Genomic DNA, 15,879 nt, shown 5'->3' with positions numbered 1-15,879 from the left:
AAGGCATTAATCTATAATTATAATTCATTAAGCATATATAAGGAAAATTATATACTTACTTTCTGAATGAATTTCTCAACACTCTGTACCACATGTTTATAGAACTAAAAAAAATAAATAAAGCATGGGTTTTAAAAATCTGTTTGCTTACAATTAGCATTTTCCCGCTAAACATAGGATTTACTATAGTTTCAAAGGTCTATCAAAACAATGAATATTAATCATGAATTTTGAGACAGCCATTCATGTAACTGGTCTTTACAACTACCTATGATAAAGGAATTCCTGAAGTAGGTATATGGCATTATATTCAAGATGTGTTACATTAACACAGATACACAAGAATTGTCTTTATGAAAGCATATTTTCACAAATAGTTATAATGACAGCAAAATCTTTGTAATAAGCACACTGGCAGATATATATTCTTATTTGCGCAAAAGGAAAAGATTTTCTATAGTATCATTTTTTAAGCTAAATTAGCATAGTAGAAAAATCAAATAAATGTCAACAAAAAGCATTAATAAATGTATGCAAGGGAGTTGTTTTCAAAGTCATTATCTCCCTACTTACCCCGGTACTTCAGGGTATTGCTGATATTCTTATTCAGAGTAGGAAAACATACCACCAAATATCCACAGGTTAATAAATAACTACATAATTAAAAATAAGCACTCATTCTCAATTTTAATAGCCCTACTCAAGCAGGGAGTCTTAGCTTTGGGAACAGGAACCTCTCAGAGAGATGTCTACGGCTGAGCTTCAAAAGGTCCTTAACGCCAATAAATTTTGTGTATATGTATACTTCTCTAGAGAAGATCCAACCTCTTCCTGAGGTTTTCAGAAGTATCCATGAGTCAACATGTTCAAAACCATTGTATGAGAGCAATGGCTAAATGTCTGTGGCCTCTTCCCACAATTCAAATGCCCTATGTACAATGAGGCTCAATTATTTTCCATAATGGCTCATTTTCAAATATTTAATACAATTAATAAGAAAAAAAGCAATAAAAAAATTTTTAGAAAAATTTTACTAATTCAAGATTTCAACATTCTGTAAAGTCAGTGTGCCAAATAACAGTGTTAAACACATCCTCCAAAATGTGCCCATATCTAAAATCTTACCCGCCTAAGAAAAGTAAGGAAAAATGCTGGCTCAAAGTTTATGGAAGAACAGTTATCAAAATGTTAAGTGTTTATCTCTAGGTGGGAGAGTTTACAGTGATAGATTTTCATTTTTGTGTTTTTCTCCATGAATATGTATTAACTCTGTAAAGAGGAAGAACATATATAATCTGTAAAAATTATCCCAGCTCCAAAATATTACTGCAGTGTTTTCTTTTTAAAAACAAGAATAAAATTTATTACCTTAATAGCTTTGATGGCTGCTTTAGTGATTTGGGTCATTTTCGCTTTCGAAATTGGTGGCTTGTAGTCATTCAGGGAATACAGCTGATAAAAACAACAACAACAAATTTTAATCCCCACCCAAGGACATGTTTATTGATTTTAGAGGGAGGGGAGGGAAGAGAGAAGAAACATCAATGTGAGAAACATCAATCAATTGCCTTCCCATACATGCCCAGATGGGATTGAACTCATAACCAAGTATGTGCCCTGACTGAGGACACTCCAACCAACTGGGCCACAACAAATTTTAAATTCAGCAAAACTGTCTTTAAGCAATTATATGAAATTACCAAATATTTCGAATTTTATATTCTCAATGAAATCAAAGTACTGCCTTTCTTTTAAAAATCAAGTTCAACATCATTAGCCATCTGGGAAATGAAAATCAAAACTACAATGAGGTACCGAGTCAACTTGCTTATAGTAAAAAAAGACAGAAAATAATGTGTTAGTAAGAATGTGGAGGAACTGGAACCCTTATACAATGCTCGTGAGAATGTAAAATGGTACAGCAGCTTTGGAAACCAGTTTGACAGTTTCTTAAAAGATGAAACATAATAATATACAATATAGCCCAGGAATTCCACTCCCAAGTATATATATGAGTTGAAAATATATGGTCACATAAAACTTGTGCACAAATGTTACTGCAACATTATTCATGAAAAAACTCATTTAAAAAGTGAAAACCACCCAAATGTCCACCAACGGATGAAAATTTAATAAAGAAATTATTAGCCATGAAAACAAAAATGAAACATGCTACAAAACAGATGAATTTAAAAAATACTATACTCAGTTAAAAAAGAAGAAAAGCCATATTAATTTAAAAATAAAACAGCTTGGCAGGTGTCACTCAGTGGTTGAGTATCGATCCATGCACCACGAGGTTGCCAGTTTGATTAGAGGTAGGGCACATGCCTGGGTGTGGGCTTGGTCCCCAGTAGGGGACATGCAGGAGTCAGCCAATCAATGTTTCTCTCTTATCGATGTTTCTCTCTTTCTCTCTCCCTCTCCCTGAAATCAATAAAAACATATAAAATTTTTTAAATAAAAAAAAACAATTATAGGATTATCTATAATAATAAAAGCATAATATGCTAATTAGACCAGAAGTTTTTCCAGACGACCTTCAGGATGAAGCCGGGGCTACGAGGGAAGCCTGGGTCCCAGGTGCCTGCGAGCGGCCAGAGGGAAGCCTGGGTCCCGGGTGCCAGGGGAAGCCGGTGCCGGGAGCAGGGGGAGGAAGGCCTACTCTTGCACAAATTTCATGCATCGGGCCTCCAGTATTTCTATGAAATGTCCAGAAAGGACTAATCTATTAGTGACTGTCTACAATGTGGAAGAGGGGGGAGTTGGTAAGAAGTATGGAGTGAGTACTAATGAGCACGGCATTTCTTTTAGGGGTAATGAAAATATTATAAAATTAAATGTGGTGATGGTTATACAACCATACTAAAAACCAGTGAGTTATAAACTTTAAATTGATTAATTATATGGCATGTGAATTGTATCTCAAAACTTTTTAAAAATCAATAGATTTCTTGTTTAGCAATAATCTCCCCCTCAAAAAATCTTTTTTGAAATTTCTATTTTAAGCAAAGGATAATACTGCTTAGAGAGAAAATTAGAGAGAAAACTGAGACAAGGTGGGGAATTAGGAAACAACAAATAACTGAGCTTAAATGAATAGTGATTAAAATTTGCAATGTACTCAGTGATGCTAAGGTTTTAAATAATGCTGTAAGATACTATATACAAGTCTGGAAACTAACCTTTGGTCATTACAACAGTGCAAAAACAACTTGTACAGACAATAAAAGCAAGTTTGGTTAATAAACTAGAAATTCATCACTGAATTCTGTTCATTTTTACCGTTTTCCCCATATTTGTTTCTCCTCGTCCTCCTCCAACCATGACCACAACCATAGTCCAAATTACTTTCATCTCTCATACAGAGAACACCTAAATTCGGGATGTCTACCTTTACAAAAACCAATCTGATTAGGTGATTAATATTCACCAACCATTCTCTCTACCCCTTAAAAAGGTCAGTGACTTCCCATTCTTTGAAGAAAGACAAAAATCTACATATACAAGGTCCTGCCTTGATCTAACTCCTGCCTACCTTTCCAGTTTCATTTCACCCCATGATTCCCTCCCCAGCCCTCTGCTCCAGGCACAAAGATCTTTTGCAGTTCCCAATTCAAAGCCTTTAAAATGGGTTTGTTCTATTTGGAATACTCTCCACCAGGGCCTCCCCGCTGTTAATGCATACTCATCCATCTTAGTTAAAGCATCACCTAATGAGGAATGCCTTCCCTACCCCCTCCCCAACCACATCAAAACCTTCTTTTATGCTCTCACTCTACTGTTAGTTGCCTTAGAAGTATTCATTGCAGTAATTTGGCATTTACTTGTATGATTTTTAATACCTGAGTATTAATAAAAGACAAAGGATGTAAGTTCCTTAATGCAGTTTAAGTTAACAAGAGGTTAATTGTACACCAAGAGCTGTCCAAGCTGAAATCAATCCTGGTAGAAGTACATTAAGTGCCCATAAAGCTGCCCACCTCTTGATAATAATGCCCAACCAGGATGAGGATCTCATCAGATCCTTTAAGAAGTGCCATCTCTGTCAAACTCACAGGGAACTTCAATATATTTGTAGCCGTAATTCCTACCCCATGCCAGTCTACTCACCAGGTGCAAAAGAACATCAACACATTCTATATATAATGCTTATAACAAGTCATGTAAAGCAAAGAATTTATTGCTGCCCATCTGAGACCCACTACTGCCCTCTCCTACTAGAGAATAAGCTCTAAGAATGAAACCCTGACTTTATTTAGATTTTTTTCCTTTGCACCAAACTGTATCCTCTGTGTCTGTGTCCAGTAGAGAATATATGTTTCTTAATAAATTAAAATGAACAAATACAAGAAACAACATTGCACAAGCTTTACACAGAAAGACCTGGATTTGAATTCCAACTAAGTCATCTTACTACAAGTTGTTAAACCTCTGAAGCTTAGTTTTCTCATTTACAAAATAAAAATACTCATTTCACAGAAACACTGCATATAAACTTTTTAGAACAAAATAAAGTAGCTCAACAAAGTTGGCCATTATAACCTTCCTCTTTGGTAGTTATTCTCCATTAAGTGAACAACATTAAAAGACCCATCAAACATGTTTTCACTAAGCCATTTGAAGGTCCTTTCTATAGTCATTTATATTACTAGGGCAATGAAAATGTATCAAGTTCTACCTATGGTTAATAAAACATTACTTTCATTTTCTTTGGTAAGCCCTGAAATTTCAATCAAGCATTAATTAGTCCATACTTTAGCAGACTAAAGCTTTGCTTGGGTTTTTTTTTTTTTTTCCTGGGGGGTAGGGGGGAGGTGGTTAGAGAGGGGGTGAGAAAGGCAGGTTCTGGGAGGTGAGGTAGCGGAAAAATAATTTAGACTTGTCAAACATTTTCAACAATCTAAAAAGTCACCTTTCATCTGAGAACCCCTTTCTAAATCTACTGCATTTAAACAATGCATCTACTACAGAAACTTAAGGCACTACTCAGAGAAATAGTAATTTAGTATTTTTCAAAGGATCACTGAATACATATTATGCTTCCAACTTTTTCTCTAGATTCTCTAAAATCTCGTTTCTTTATGAACTCTGATCATCAGGAAACAGGCATAGATCATTTCATCTAATTCCTCAGTGAATTCCTGTAATAAAATTTAATATTGTTCTTAACTTATAAAGATTGATAAAAAATTTCCCCTAGAACACTGTCTTTTAGCAACCTGTTAAAGAAATAGTTATCTGTACCAAAAAGTCCCTTATACAAAAATTCACAAAATATATTTTCCTTGAATTCAGAAACATAAGAATGACTGAGCTAATTCCCTTGTGCTTTTTTATTGAAAAAGGATGATTTAACGTTTCCCCTTTCTTGTGCGTTGGCTTCTATGGTGGAGCTTGCTGATGTTTAGTAGTATAAACATATACTCAAACATCTACTAACATCTACTTCTCTGCTATATTTAACTAGTTTTGTTGTATACAAAAAGAAAATCTATTTTCAACTGTGATGAACAATGCTAAGATGCTTCAAAGTTCTTTTTGAAGTAGGTGTATAAATTTACACATTTAATGAACTAGTGTTACCCAGCACATGACATCAGAAACAGCTTGTCATCATCCAGTTTCCTTCTATTCTATTTCCATCTTCACATTTAAATATTCTACATATTCCACCATTGCATCAAACTCAATCATCTTGTACCTCCATCAAAGACTTGAGAATTTTTATGGATGTCACCATAACCATTCAGTATTTTAAACCCTCATTCTAATCAAATACAGGGTGTTCCAAAAAATGTAAACACACTTTGAATAATTATAATTCCAATGGGTTAAATCTGAAAAGAAACATCACTTGAACTACCAGCTGTTCAACTGTATACATTTGGGGGGGACACCCTGTATATAACCTACCACTCAAAATTTGATCCGGGACAGAAAACAGACCATGGTTTGAACAATGGAAAATGTTAGAGAATAAAAGTTGACTCTGGGACCTTTCTTTTCCTTTGCCTGACAATTCTCCTCTCTATGCTTGAGTCAGAAGACCATGGCTACTTGCTCCCGAGGCTTGGCTCTCTGCAGACCCAGTGTTCTCAAATATGGGTTGTAATCCCACCATCTATTTCTTGGGGTCTGACTCCCTACTACCATGTTTTCCAAAGTCTAAAGTGGCTGCTGATCCTGCTATGCCATTCCATCAAATTATTCCCTCCGTTTACACTACTTTAACTTCTTTAGAGCTACTGGTGCCTGCTGTGTCTACACTCTGCTTCCCACATTCAAGCTTCCCCCCCTCACGTGCTATGTTCTAATGTTATCTAATACCGTGTGAACAATTCTTTACTTACCCAAACTCTATCCATCTGACCCAGTGATTGAAATGAAATCCAGTCTTGACCTGCCCCTTCCTTTGGCTACTCAAGACTTATCAATTTAAAGGAAAGATGTAAACAAATAGCCTGGGTTTTCAGTCTAATTAATTCATTATTTATGTTTCAACTCCCCTCAGGTACACTGAAAAATAAGTGCTCTTTGAATTAGTAACATTTTAAATTTCTATACTATCACTTATATGCACATCAAATACTTATTTTTAGATCTAAAAACAACTTCTTCAAATCAAATCAAGGTTTGAAGAATCTTTTACCTAAACTGGGATATCTTACATGCTAGTGGCTACTGCAACAAAAACTTTCATTTCTAATAAAGATTTTTTAAGTTGCTGATTACTACCCAGGCCAGGTTCAGCACAGTTAATATTTTAGGCTTTGGAGTCCACATGATCTCTATCACACTACTTATACTTAGCTCTATCCCCATAGCAAGAAAGCAGCCACTGAAAACCCATATATAAATGGGCAGGGCATGCTCCAACAAAATTTACAAAAGCAGGCCAACCCCTACATTTGGGCAATGTTTTTCAATTCTACAAATGTGCACTATTTTGGGAGGATACACATTGCAATCTCTGTCCTTAGAAAGCATCTTCATGCCCTCCCTCATCTACACACTGAGTGAAGCTCGTTACCCCAAACTTAAAATGTTGTACTCTATTGCTTGTTATTTCAAGTACTCTTCAGTTCAAAAACGAGTGCCTTTTTCAACTTGAACACTATTAAGTAAATACTGTTATCACCTTGGAAGAACCCATCAAAGAACTTATTTGTGACATACCCCAAAGAACCATCAAAATTTGGGTGAAATCTTACTCATTTACAGACTAATTTTGTGCCTTCAAAGTTGTTGGTTCTATGACCAATGGAATTAACCTTAAGTGTGAACCTAAAGCAACTAAAACAGTAATCAACTCAATCCATTTTTTCAACAGTGGTCCTTTCGGGACTTGAGATTACTAGTTAGGATCCCTTAAATCTCCAAGGAAATCAGAAATCATAAAAGTTCTTAAACTAATACAATCTTGACACTTTCAATGCAAGATAGCATGCTAACCACAGACACTTGTCTTTTCCTCTCCCTATTGAGAGGACAATAAATAAAAAATTCAGAAGGTTTAACAACTCACAATGAAAAGCAGAATGAAGAGGGTAGTAGAATCAGCAGACAAAATGTCACAAATTTCCAGAAAATGGAAATGTGTAAGGATTGGTAACTGATGAAACAGAGAAGAATACTCAAGCCACAGTCCATACAAAAGAATATACAGTGGGGCCTTGACTTACGAGTGTCCCGACTAACGAGTTTTTTGAGATACCAGCTGTCTCTCGGCCGATTTTTTGCATTGAGTTGATAGAGTAATTTGAGTTAACGAGCTCGGTCTCGGAACGAATTAAACTCATAAGTCAAGGCCCCACTGTATAACCAAAGAGAAAAATAATTTGTCCTGAAGAATTCCAGATGCCCACCACTCAAAATCAAGGTATTAGAAAGGACATGAGAGTATTATGCTAAGTGAAGTGAGATGTAAAAGGACAAAAACTGTATGATTTCACTCTTTTGTGGAACTAGAGACCCGGTGCACGAAATTCGGGGGTGGGGAACCCTCAGCCCGGCCTGCGCCCTCTCATAGTCCGGGAGCCCTTGGGGGATGTCCAACTGACAGCAACAGGATATTCTTAGCGCTGCTGCAGAGGCAGGAAAGGCTCCCACCACTGCCGCTGCACTTGCCAGCCATGAGCCCAGTTTCTGGCTGAGCAGTGCTCCACCTGTGCAAGCACACTGACCACCAGAAGGTGGCTCCTGCATTGAGCATCTGCTCCCTGGTGGTCAGTGCGCATCACAGTGACCAGTTGTTCCGCCACTGGGCCAAAACTCTCCGACATCCCCCAAGGGGTCCCAAATTGCAAGAGGGGACAGGCAGGCCGAGGGACCCTACCAGTGCATGATCAGGGCCAGGGAGGGACACAGGAGGTTGGCCAGCTGGGGAGGGACCAAAGGAGGGCTACAGGGTGTGCCTGGCCCATTTCACTCAGTCCCGATCGGCTGGACCCCAGCAGCAAGCTAACCTACCGGTAGGAGCGTCTGCCCCCTGGTGGTCAGTGCACGTCATAGTGAGCAGTTGAGCAGCCTTAGCATATCATTAGTATATTATGCTTTGATTGGTAGTACAGATGACCAGACGACTGGACACTTAGCATATTAGGTTTTTATTATATAGGATATCAAACAAAAAGTAACAAACTAACAAACAAAAACTCATACAGACAACAGAATGGTGGTTACCAGAGATGAAGGGGGTGGAAAGGTGCGGGGAGTAAAATAGATGGTAACAGATGGTGAGCACAATGTTGTGTACCTGAAAATTATGTTATTAACCAATGTTACCCCCAATAAATTTAACTTTTAAAAAGAGCCTATTATTCACAAACTTTAATACTTGAGAACCAATAGACCTTATTACAAATTTTACTTCAACAAGTCAAAAACTAGATATTCTCTACATCCAAAATTTGTCACTCCCTAACATACAAATTCTCTTTTCACATAGAACACCATCTTCCATATTATTTTTGGCATGAGACACAACATAAAATATTAGACAATATAAGCATGTAACAAAGTAACATACAAAGTCAGATGCCTTTGACATAAAATGTAACCAGAAAATAACATTAGAATTAACTGTATCAGAGTCAACATTAAGAAAAGCACACTCTAAAATAATGTGAACAACAGTGACTTCCTCCTAAGATCTTTAAAGTAAATTTCTCTGTAAAAAATGTTCGAAATAAAACTCTAAAAATATAAGTGTGGGTTTACTTCTACTGAAGTAGCAATATTCCTGAGCAATCAATTTTTTAAAGAGCAAAGGCCAAAAGATTATGTTAAAGATATTCTGCAAGGACCCCCCTCAGATCAGGCTTTTAACAATTTATACTAAGTAATGTGTTGTGTTAGTATGAAAACTTCAGAACAGTTTCAAATGTACCTTTGGAGAAAAAAAAAAAAAAGACCATTTGTAACATAAAATCCCAAACGTTATTATACCTAAAAACCAGTGAGTAAACATAGAAATAACTGTTTTTTCAAAACAACATACTTTTTTCTCATTATAAAAATATTTTAATACAGAAAAAAATGAAAAATACAATTAAGCACAAAAGATAGAAAATGTAAGTCATCTATAACCCAACAATTCAGCACTCAAATCAAATATACTCATTAGTGCCAGCACTATAGACCCAATAGAACAGGCAGACAAGGTCTCTGTCTTCATGGAACAAATTGGGTACATCTGGAGACAGAAGATATTCTAAGAAACAAATAGACACCGTTTGCAGAGTGTGTAGTTACGTACACAATGAAGGTAGTAAATGTTATTTGGTGAAGAGAATGCAAAATTGTACATCTTCCTCGGAATCTCAAATCCAGAACCTCTTGTTTTAAAACTACAAATACATAAGGGGGAATTATGTCTATTTTCTTAAAATTATAAATTTGAAGCAAACCTCTATCTAGTAAGATCAACCCTATATACCAAGCTTTGAGGGATAAAAAATAAATCCTCTTGTTTAAAAAAAAAAAAAAAAGAAAAGAAAAAGGAAATAAGGCCATAATTTGATATATGTAAGTACTAACAAGATTATGACAAATATTTATGTTTATGTGCTTTATAACCAATTATCCTTTCCTATGGGCTATAAGCATTTTCACATAAATAATTAATCTTTTCTATTATTAAGTAGAATATCATATTTCTCAAGCATTGGCAGATGTCTAAGGCTAATATTACAGTTTTTAATACTGTTATAAAGGAAGCTATTTATTTTAGAACCTAAGTTATAGTTTAAAACTGTGTTAATAACAGGGAAACTGTAATCAATCTCCCTCCCACACAAAAAAGACCATTAAAAAAACTAAATTTAGATCACAAAAACTTATTTGCACGGTCCTTAATTCAATGCACAAATTTATACTTTTTCCAAATTCTTGGAATAAAGGGGGTTAAAAAATACTCTTTAAAAAAAGTACGTGAGTTACATTGAGCCAAGATGCAGTAAGCCAACTACAGCCCTCTCACACTGACTACAACTAAAACGCCAGACTACAAAAAGCAACTGCCTGAGGACTCTGAAAAGTAAACAGCAAGCCAACTGAACACTAGAGTCAAACTTGAATGTGACCAGTGATAGCAGGGGAGGGGGCTGTGTATGGGTGCTGAACACAAAAATTTCAGTGTTTTGTGTTCCTCTATCATCTCTGGGCTTTGATCCCAGACCTGGCAGAATCCAACAGGTTTGCCAATACTACAAGCAAAACCACCAGGGGAGACCCCCTTTGTCTGGTGGCTAGCCGAAACGACTCCTCCATGCTATCAGGGAGGGGGCTCTTCCTGTATGCCCCACTCTTCCTTCTCTCCCCTGGCCCTTCTAAGCATTACAGGGCAGCCACTGTTGCCACACCAGCATCTAAAACCCCAAGAGAAGAGCCATCTCCAGAAAGAGGAAGCAGGAAAAGGAAGTCCTGAGACCTGCACACAGTATGGGGGAACCCAGAGGAAGCTGGAGAAGAAGCTCCCCTAATTCTGTGTATGAACTAACAAGTCCTGGGCTCATCTCTGGAATGGGGCCTTCATGAAAGAGACCCAAAGAAGCCCAGCAGCTAAGGCTCCGAGAACTAAAACCTGTGTAAACCCAATGCCCAGAGATGAACTCCTGAGTGGCACATGTGCTGGGCGCACCTAAATAGCAAAATAAATGCTCTGAAATTGGAGTGACATTGGAACAACCACAAAAAGGCAACACAGAACTTGCATCCCAAACCTTACCAAGTTCAATGCCTGCATCAACGTTCTCCAGAGGATTTAATGAAGTCCTACAATACTAAAAATGTCCAGTATACAAAAGCCAAACCTACTTGGCATACACATACATACACACACACACACACACACACACACACACACACACGGAAAATCTGTCCACACTGCTCAAGGGAAAAGATAACAGATGCCAACCCCATGAAGACACTGATGTTATCAGTCGAAGACTTTAAAGTTATAATCATCCTCAATAAGGTAAAGGAGAAAAACTGTTGAAATAAATGCAAAGAAGTTTCAGCAGAGAAAAAGAAACTACAAAAAAAAAAAAATAGAAATTTTAGAACTGAAGAAAAATTACAGTATCGACGAAAAATGTAGCATGTTGCTAAACACAAGAGGTATAAAAACTTCACTAGTGACTATATATTTTAAGTAAATGGACAGGATTATATATTTTAAGTAAATGGACAGGATTACTTATTTAAATAAACGGACAGGATAAATAATCTATCACAATTATTTTTATATAACACTAGAGGCCCGTTGCACGAAGGGATTCGTGCAATAGGCCTTCCATTCCCCCGGCTGCCGGCACCTGTTTTCCTCCGGCACCCGGGACCCAGGCCTTCGCTCGGGCTGGAGCCTTGAGTCTTCGCTACTAAGCTGGAGCCTTGAGTCTTAGCTCCGCTGCTTTGCGCCTACATATGCAAATTAACCGCCATATTTGTTGGGTTAATTTGCATACTCTCCTGATTGGCTGGTGAGCATAGTGGAGGGATGGTCAATTTACATGTTTGTCTATTATTAGGTAAGATATTACACGACAGTTTTTTAAAAGTCCAGAAAGAGAGTTTTAAGGTATACTAAGTAATAGAAATTTATTGTTAATGTACAAGTAAGAAAATGTCTAATAAGTTACGTAACAAATACAAAATATTTGCAGTAACTACAACTTTATATATAAATTAAATGCAAAAATAAGACTAGGAAAATATTCAGAAAAGTATCAGTTATAACAACTGCATATAATTTATTTGACATAGAGTATTTCCTTAAAATTAAAAAAGAACAAAAGTCCTATTTTCTATTTCATGCTATTCTCTCCACCTAGAATGGTCTACTTTTTATCAAACCATAACCTAACTAACCCACTAGATAAGAACTTTCTCAAAGTAATGCTAGCCCGATTAAAATAAAACAGAACAGCCTGGCTGGTGTGGCTCAATGGTTGAACGTTGACCCATGAACCAAGAGGTCATGGTTCAATTCCCAGTCAGGGCACATGCCCGAGCTGCGGTTTGATCCCCAGTAGGAAGTGTCTAAAATGTAATCACAGATAATTTTATGGAGAGACTAATTTGAAGTGTGTATATTAAAAAGTTGGTGTATGAGGAAACAATTTACTTAACTATTAGTGGGTTAACATATTTGTTTTTCTCCCCTCTCCTCCCAAATGGCATTTACAGAGAAACAATATACTAATAAAGTGGTATTTAAACACTTAAGACTTTGCCTCATGAAAACAAGAACACATGTCATAATTTAGTGCCAAAATATAAAAATGCTTCTGGGGGAGGTATTCAGACAAATGAAATGTACATCTAGTTGGGAACAACAGAGAAAAGGTTTAATGAAGAAAACAGACGTAAAATGGACTGACTTGAAAAAGAAAGCATTCCTGTTCAGCTGTGATTCTGCCTCCACACTATTTACATATGTAACCCCCTCATGAGTAAATCTCTCTTGAGGAACAGTAATTTTTCTAAAAGGATTGGAGAAGTGGCTATTTCCTAACGGGAAAGCATTAAAATCTCAATAGAATGCTGTCACTGAGTACCCATAACAAGACACACAGACAGGAATATATAATGCAGAGCTTTGCATATAATAAGTATTCCTGTTTCATAGTATTGCATATAAACAATGTATATGATAAACGTATTTATAGCAAGGGGAAAGTGATGAGGACATTGACTAAAGTATCAATATTTATTTTTATTACTTAGGATTGAGAATAAAAAGGAAAGGAAGGATGCAAAATATCTTTTTAATATAATTCACTGAATTTTGTGACTGAAAAGATATAAACAAAAGGGAGGTACCCAAGTTTTCAAGTGTATTTGGGAACATGATTTTATTACTAAAATAAAGTCTAAAAGTAATAAGTTTGAGGAAGAAAGACAAGGTGATTAGGATCCTATTTCATGAACAAATGTACACAAAATACCTAGAAGATATAAATTGAATCCCAGGAGAGAAAAGCCAAAATACAAGTCATCCCTAAAGAGACAATAGTTGAAGAGACATAGAATAAAATACTGAAGACCAAATAACAGAGAGACTATAAACAGAAAAAGAAGAGCCTACCAGCCTATATTTCATTTCAGAAATAGAGCAACAAATACAAAGACTAAAGAGACACACTGTAGCATACATAATAGTAACATTTTTCATCTCTATAGCACTATGTCAGTTATTAAGCACTATCACAAATGCTATATCACTTTTACCTTCAGAATGGCCCAATAAGATATTTATTATTCTCATTTTATAGATATATAAACTTAGGCTAAGTGACTTCACTAAATTCAAATTGGTAATAAGCTACAAAACCATGCCTCAAATTTAGTTCTGGCTACCAAGACACACATTTAAAAAAAAAAAAAAAAGGTCCAGCAGTTAGCAAAAAGGATGAGGAAGAACAGGAAAGGGAGAAGAATACTAAAATAATTAACATATTAATTATAATCTGAGAAAACTTTCATGAAATAAAAGAAAACCTGAATATACATATTGAAAGGATTAACCAGATACCTGGGAAAATTAACACATAGCCTAGTAAAATCATTATACTTTATTTTTTTTAAAATATATATTTTTATTGATTTCAGAGAGGAAAGGAAATTGGGAGAGAGATAGAAACATCAATGATGAGAGAGAATCATTAATTGGCTGCCTCCTACACGACCCCTCCCACCCCCCCACCTCCCCAGCCCAAGGGGAATTAGGCTGGCAACATGGGCATGTGCCCTGACCAGGAATTGAACCAATATCCTGATTTATAGGTCAACGCTCAACCACTGTGCTACACCAGCTGGGCAAAAAACATTATACTTTAAAGATAAAGGGGAAAATCTTGTGGATTTTAGGCAAAAAGATCAAATATTTTACAAGGACAAGAGAATTAGACCACTATCTAAAAAGCAACATACAAAGCAAAACAACAAGGGAGCAACATTTCAAGGAAATACAAGGGAAAACACTGTGAACCAAAATATACAAAGAAAGCAAACATGGACCAAGCATGATCTAGGCAGCTCTCTCAAGATAAAGTCTTATAGAAAAACCACTTAAACATGTAAGCGCCAAGGGAGTGTTGGACTGGCAGCCTTTCTTTAGGAGGATCCCAGAGGACGAACACTTTCTAACAAAGGGGTAATGGGGAAAATTAGAGCAACGGCAAACATTTAATATAAATCTAAGACTAAAAGATGGGGTGAGAGGAATGAGTTTCCATGAAAAAATAAATAAAATTGTTTTTCTCACACCATACATGAGTCAATTCCAGTTGGAAAAAAGTGAATGCCTTTATGGCTTTGAAGTAGGAAAAGATTTTTTAAGTAAACCAAAAACCTCCATAAAAATCATAAAGGAAAAAATGCATAATTTCAACTGCATTAAAATTAAGAACTTCTGCTCATCAAAAGACAATATACATGGGAAAGACAAACCACAAACTGTAATTAAATACTTGCAACATATATAACCAACAAAGGATGGGCAGCTAAAATTTATGAGTTAATAAGAAAAAGATAAACAATCCTATAGAATAAATGCAAAAGATATCACAGTTACTAACTGAAAAGAAAACGTGGATGGCCCATAAACATATGAAAATATTTTCAATCATTAATTACTTAGTAATCCTATATAATAAAAAGGTAATATGCAAATTGACCCTAACAGCAGAACGACTGGGAATGACTGGTCACTATGACACACACTGACCACCAGGGGGCAGACGCTCAATGCAGGAGTTGCCCCCTGGTGGTCAGTGCGATCCCACAGGGGACCTCTGCTCAGCCACAAGCCAGGCTGATGGCTGCCAGTACAACGGTGGTGGTGGGAGCCTCTCCTGCCTCCTCAGCAGCGCTAAGGATGTCCGACTGCAGCTTAGGTCTGCTCTCCGCTGGCAAGTGGACATCCCCCTAGGGCTCCTGGGCTGCCAGAGGGATGTCTGACTGCCAACTTAGACCTGATCCCCCAGGGAGCAAGCCTAAGCCAGCAAGTGGACATCCCCTGAGGGATCCCAGACTGTGAGAGGGCACAGGCTGGGCTGAGGGACCCCCCACACCGAGTGCACAAATTTTTGTGCACTGGGCCTCTAGTTAAAAATAAAACCACCGGGGGATAACATTCAATATCAGTTAGGCTGGCAAAGTTTAAGGAATCTCTCATGCTAGTGAAGCTGGAGAACAGGGGTTCACAAACACTGCTGGTGGGAATGTAAATTTACACGACTCCTGTGAAAAACAGTTTGAACATTTGCATACTTAAATACACTATAGAGTGGTGGCTATAAACCTTTTGTGGGTTTTTTGTTTGGTTTTTTTGGCGGGGGGGGGGGGGCTTTTTTGGTTTAAAATTTTTTGATT

The 15,879-nt window shown here is 36.8% G+C and overlaps 1 protein-coding gene across 6 annotated transcripts in view; it reads right to left on the bottom strand.

Annotated features, from left to right (window-relative positions):
• Positions 1–15,879, bottom strand: part of SCAF8 (SR-related CTD-associated factor 8) — a 148,809-nt gene that overhangs the window by 109,688 nt on the left and 23,242 nt on the right. For all 6 annotated transcript variants that reach the window (XR_313967.2, XM_005872872.2, XM_014545054.1 and 3 more), the window contains 2 exons: positions 1,369–1,452; positions 60–104 (listed from right to left, as the gene is read on the bottom strand). Coding sequence is in view for 5 of the 6 variants with exons in the window: in XM_005872872.2 (XP_005872934.1) it covers positions 60–104; positions 1,369–1,452 (129 nt within the window). In the remaining variant the exon portion in view is untranslated. The remainder of the gene's footprint in view (positions 1–59; positions 105–1,368; positions 1,453–15,879) is intronic.

The sequence above is a fragment of the Myotis brandtii genome, unplaced genomic scaffold (genome assembly GCF_000412655.1).
Source record: "Myotis brandtii unplaced genomic scaffold, ASM41265v1 scaffold395, whole genome shotgun sequence".
In the NCBI taxonomy this organism is placed as follows: Eukaryota; Metazoa; Chordata; class Mammalia; order Chiroptera; family Vespertilionidae; genus Myotis; species Myotis brandtii.
This window is presented reverse-complemented; position numbering and strand designations above follow the sequence as displayed.